General features: G+C 44.7%; 1 protein-coding gene across 1 annotated transcript in view; it reads right to left on the reverse strand.

Annotated features, from left to right (window-relative positions):
* tmtc2b (transmembrane O-mannosyltransferase targeting cadherins 2b) overlaps window positions 1-5164 on the reverse strand; it is a 92123-nt gene extending 86959 nt beyond the window's left edge. The window contains exon 1 of the mRNA XM_051381498.1: window positions 4645-5164. Coding sequence (XP_051237458.1) covers window positions 4645-4727 — 83 coding nt within the window. The 5' untranslated portion in view covers window positions 4728-5164. The remainder of the gene's footprint in view (window positions 1-4644) is intronic.
* Between the last annotated feature and the right edge of the window lie 836 nt (window positions 5165-6000).

Below are 6000 nucleotides of genomic sequence, written 5' to 3' on the forward strand. Positions count from 1 at the left end.
TTTAAGATAATCTATAAAAGAAAGTGTGGGGCCAACAAGATCAGGCAGGATGCCTCCCACATATCTCTTTCCTCTCCTGCCAACAGATTGTACTCCCTGGTGGTTTGAGGGAGGAAATGCAGGAACTTCAAAGTTTCCTCCACTAGACAACAGATCCATTGCACATTGAACAGCCACTACCACATGGTGAAGGAAATAGCAGAATCAGGTGATAATTCTCTACGTGTTCGTCACTATAAGCTTATAGCCATTTCATTAACTTTTTAAAAAAACTTTGATTATAGCCACTTAATAAAAATACAACAATATGACTGCATGTGCTTTGTCATGAGGCCATCCTCAGTGGCTCTATTACGCACTGTCTGTGTCACTGGGAGCTTTGGTGTCTCCATCCTGGCAACTACAAGCAAACACAACATCCTTCATTTGAATCCACTTCAAACCTTGCCCTTCAAACTGCAGAAAGGAGAAAAACCCTAAACTGCTTACCAAACGGGACCATCTGGAGGCTGTCGTTGGATGATGGGAGCTGGAGGCCTAAAAGGCTTTGGGGGGGGTTTTGTTGAAGGGAAGGCAGACAGAGAGAGAGAGAGAGAGAGACAGTGGAGCAGCTACGTCTACCAAACCATGTCGTGAGTCCCTCTCTGCAGGCAGGGCGGTAATTACAGGGCGCAGACAGAGAAAGCCTGACTGGAGAAAAAAGCGGAGATACTCAAACTGCTGGGTTGCCGCCCTCAACATAACCGCAACCAGCCCATCCTACGGTATTGGCCATGAGAGTAGGGTTCCAGATCAGTGCACTGACACACAGTGCCAAGGAAGAGGCAGCCTCGGCACAGACAGAGTCCATGTCAGGCCAGGTAGGTCAGCCCAGTGTACCGCAAAAGGACCACACAGAGCCTCCAGGCTGTTAACAAAGGCTCTATCAGAAGTAAAAGGCTTCAGTGTCATAAGGCTTGGATTTTTATTGAATATCCAGTCTAATTTTCTGTGTCAGTCTGTGCCACTTTGAGGAAACTGCCAAGTGAAATAAACCAAAAAATAAATAAATATTCACTACTTTTTCCATAACCCGGTTGGTATGATCACTAAACAACATGAGTCACCGCCCCAAAGCGCCGCGTGGCTTCATCAACTCCGAAGCTCCCATCAAACTACATCAGAGTGTAATGTTCGCTTCTGTCCCCAAGTCCTGACTTGTCTAATAAAGCTTTCGGGGACTCGGCCACTCGCCTTTACCAACTGTCTGACTGTTATAAATCATCAGCCATGCCCAGGGAGGCTGCGTCCTTCAGCGTGACCCGCAACCTTCACACATCCTCACACAGTCAAACCTTACCGACATCCCACCAGGGCAGAGAAATGAGGTGGGTGCAGTTCATCACATCCGTCAAGCTCCTGACAGCGAATGGTAATCCATAAAACCAGTGTGCGTGGGTAGGCTGAAATATACCTTGAAAGGAGCTCAGCATTTTTAAAATGTTAAAACGGACAAAGTGGCTGCTTTTCTGACTCACCTTGGCTTAAACACTGTATTCAGAAACTTTAAGCAGAGTGACATTAATCACCACCTGCGATCATCTAATAATGCACCAATGCCTTCACCGGGTTTTGCTGTTATATCACACGTTTCAGGCTTACAGCAAGCTGCAGAATATTGCACTAGTATTTCTCCTCTGACATTTATCTGGGCCCTGCCATTCCTTCACTCAGCCCTAACTGTAGATTACAGAAGCAGAGATATGAACTACATGACGTATGATTCCCATTTCCCAGTGCAGGTGTCAAAGCTGTGTATGTGTTAATGATGAGTGTGTCCAGGGGAGGGAGAGGAAAAAAGCTCCCCGGGGCGATTTTGGCACCGTGGAGAAGGCCACTCTTCCAGGCTGTTATCAAGAGGGGCCGCTTGTGGGGTAACGCTGCATGAGATTATTATTTTTACAGCCTTGAGAATAACATTTCTTTTACTGCATTTAAACTGTTTGTTCCCTTTCACTGTGACCTCCTGATGGCCTTGGTTACTATGTACGGAATGTGTAAGGGTGGCTCAAATTATTGTGTAATCAGTGGCCTCACCGTTGATAAGAAGTAGGTGACTCAGAACACGCAGGAACCAAACCTTTTTTTTTTTTTTTTTTCCTCAAACACTTCCTTCACCATGAGAGAAGAATAAACAGAAAGAAAAGCAACAAATCATTGCGTATTCCGCTGCCATACGAGACTACCAGCAAATCGATTGCGGAGCCTCAGGTGTCTTTTCTGCCAGCTCTGTGGCCCATAACCATTTTACACACACACCACACACACACACACACACACACACACACACACACACACACACAAAGACACAGCACAATTCTAGATCCTAACTTTTTATCACTCATTGAGTAAAGTCAATGCATTGGTTTCACAGCCGGGAGCAAAAGGGTGGCACAGAGAGAGGAATCAATTCTGCACTGTGACAAAATATCCATATTTAATTCTTCTGCAACTATTTATCATAAACATTCGATGAAAACACAGTTTACTTTTACATTTAAATGCACACTGAATAAGACATCAACTACCGATCTTTATTCGTGAGCATGAGGCCTTACATCCTTTAATACTGATGTCCTTTGAGTTTCGAAAAACATTATCTGAATGATCCATAAATTACTGTCAGACTCAGTTGGAATAAATCCTGCCTACAAGCTGCAGGGTGTTGGGTAATGGCAAGCTCGCAGTTTGATTTATCGTCTTCCACACATTCAGTATTTTCCATGATGACAGCTTCTTAACCATCACCAAGTCACATCAGCTTTTTTTTTTTTCAACACAAGCACGGCATTAGCAAGTTAGATCAGTGTGTGTGTCCAGGGCTGTTTTACTTAGCAAAATTATATATCTCTGCCATATCCTCGCTTCCTCTATCTCCCTCTCTCCCCCAGAGGAGCCCAGGGGGACAGGAGACAGCTGCTAAATACAAGCCTGAACCAAGCACATGGTGTTAAAAACAGATAACGCTGGCTGAGAGATAGCCTGCATTGAAAAACATGTCAGAGACACAATGTGTCTAAAAACCTTTTAAAAAATCCCCTGCTGGCACTGGAGAGCTCTACCGTTCATCCGTTTTTCATAAGAAGCCAGCAATTAGTTGGGCCAAAAAACTTGCATGGTAATAAATGAAATGATGTTAACATCTCTTCACAGAATAATCAGGGTCAGGCTTTCTGTCTTACATTAAAAACTTGGAGGCTGGAGGCTCTCCCGCAGCCACACAGCAGCCCACTCTGCAGCAGTCAGCAGCAGCAGCGGCAGCAGCAGTAGCCTCTCACCTCTCCACAGCACGGCCACTCCTTGACAGGTTTATGGACACAGAACACCATCTTTCTTGCACAGGGGGTTGCCATGAATCACCTGACCATAACACAAAGTGTAAAGGCATATAGCGACTCTGCCGCATGAAAAAGTATCAAGACTCTCAACAAAAAAGGCCTCGGGGAATGCGTTACGCAGGAAGTCATCTATATACAGAGCAGTAGGCAAAGTTGTAAAGGAAATACACCACCAGTTGATGTGGAGGGTGTTAATGTACTGTTTCTTCACTCTGCTGTGTCCACTGGGTGTGCTTTAAAAGCCAACACCTGTTATACACACACAAAGTGCTGGTACAAAGCAACGCAGCAGGTGAATTCTCTCCTATCATCTTCAGCTCAATATTAATCAACCTGTATAAAAAGACAGCACAGTGATGGCAGGAAAACAGCGATGCCTCTGACCTACATGGAGGCATGGACGATGCATTAATGAGCCCGAGGCACTGACAACCATTCAGCCATCAAATATCAAAAGGCCAGCTATGAGTAATGCATTACCCTGCTGAACCCATGCACCGCGCTCGCTTCAGCCTTTTTTCATACTGATGGTTTCAAGTGGAGGGGTGCTGCTTATTTTTGAGTAAATGAATGACAAAATGCTCTCTAAAGTTTCAGCAGGCTGCACATGTGGAACAGTTTGGCAATGGGACTGGCGCAAGAAAGACATATTTCTCCTCCAGAGATCAATTATTTCCTCAGCACAACTCAGAAGACTTAGAGCAAGTCCAGACTCTGGAGACTGAGGCATCCAAGCACACCCCCTGCTTACTATTGACTTCACTGTTCCTATCATGAAAATAATCCTAGAAAGATACCACTGCTGCAGGAATATGTAAAAATACTGTATGATCATGATCCCTATGAACTGAAACGCACCGGTTTCTGCAGGAGAAAAGGTTGATTTACAGAGATTTATAAGGAAGTTTCTAAGTGAAGTTTCTAATGGATTTCAAATGACACTGTGCTACAGAGAGAGGTGAGAATAACCAGTACAGCATTTTGATCACTCTACAGCTCTTCAAAGCGCCACACTCTGTTGATGCCCTCAGGCAGACTGCTTGTGTGGATGATAAAGCTCAGCTCACATGAGTTAAACGCCAGTGTTGCTGCTCACTCAGAGTTATGGCAACATAATGAATGAAAGCCTGTCATCACTCATCTGCTGTGGTTCACAACCGATCGGGAATATGTAGAGGAGACAGAGGAGACACACACACACACACACACACACACACACACACACACACACACACGAGGCCGGGTGTCATTCATTCACCCCAAGTACCTGTCATCGTAGCAGAAATCGGCGCCCAGAGTGTTGACATACAGGACCAGAGCCACGGCGCCGCACAGCAATTCTGCAAACATTTCTCTGCCTCGCACACACGCGAAAAAACAAAACAAAAACAAAACAACAAAAACAACAACAAAAACAAAACAGGAAAAAAAAAAACAACAACAAAGATGCAAAGCGAGACAGAGAGAGAGAGAGAGAGGGGGGGGAGAGAGAGAGGGGCAGCGAATCCCGATCTCTATTCCCTCTCAGTCCCCGTCTTTGTCAGGATGTCTCTGCGAAAACAAGTCCATTTCCTCCCCCCCATCATCCTCGCTGAAGTGCTCAAAGTGGATAATCCATAGGCGGCTTTCTTCCTAACCCATGTTGGGTTGTGCGCCGGAGAGCTGTGTTATCCTGCTGGGAGTTGGGCAGGGAATAAAAGGCGAGCAGCGTTCAGTGGATGTGTGACAGCAGCGTACCGCACGCCTTCCCGACACGGAGGAGGAGGATCGGCGCTCTGATGCTCAGCGGCCGCTGCTGGATCAACGTCGTGATTGAGACCGTCGTCAAGTCAGCCGGGATGGCACCCGAGACTTCCGGCTGGACTTTAAAAATAAAGCTCGCCGATAAACCCTTTTTTTTTTTGTAGGTATATAAATAAACATTTTATGTGCCAAAGTGGACAGGAAAAATTAGGAGATGAGAACGTTTTCTTATAATTTTGTAACATAAAAAATCCTGTAGGGCTCTTATTAGCACAGACAGACTAGCCCACATTGTGTGCAATATTGCATATCGGCTATATTTCCCATTGCTTATGACTGAATACATGCCAATTACAAAAAAGTAAACCTAGATGATTGACTTTACTTTAAACTGGCATGTATTTCGGAATTATTTCATATTCTGCATGTTGGTATGTAAGAATCTGCTCTCACCTAAAACAGCCATAAACTGATTAAAAAAGGCTCACATACAGTAAAAGATAAAAAGTAAAAATCATATATATATAGAATATAATTTATATATACATATTTGTCAATTCCTATTACTGGAATCCTGCTTTGTATTTATATGAAGTATATCTGTGCTTTAATTCTGAGATAAATCTGCTCCACTTCCGCTCTCTCTCCAGGTGTCTCTGGGTTTTTTGACTCTTTCTCGAGCCAAGCGCATGTGGTTAGGAGATGTCAAGCGCATGCGCACCGCCCCACCGACGGAGACGGGGATAAATCACACTACATGATGCTGAGACCAGTTGGTAAGGGTCACTTACTACCACTAACAGTAGTCCATAATATGGAGGTGGTCCTCAGAGTGACGTTCAGGGACATGTAGGAGTTATTCTGGTAGGTTTTATGGATT

This window comes from Dicentrarchus labrax, unplaced genomic scaffold, assembly GCF_905237075.1.
Source record: "Dicentrarchus labrax unplaced genomic scaffold, dlabrax2021, whole genome shotgun sequence".
Classification (NCBI taxonomy): Eukaryota; Metazoa; Chordata; class Actinopteri; family Moronidae; genus Dicentrarchus; species Dicentrarchus labrax.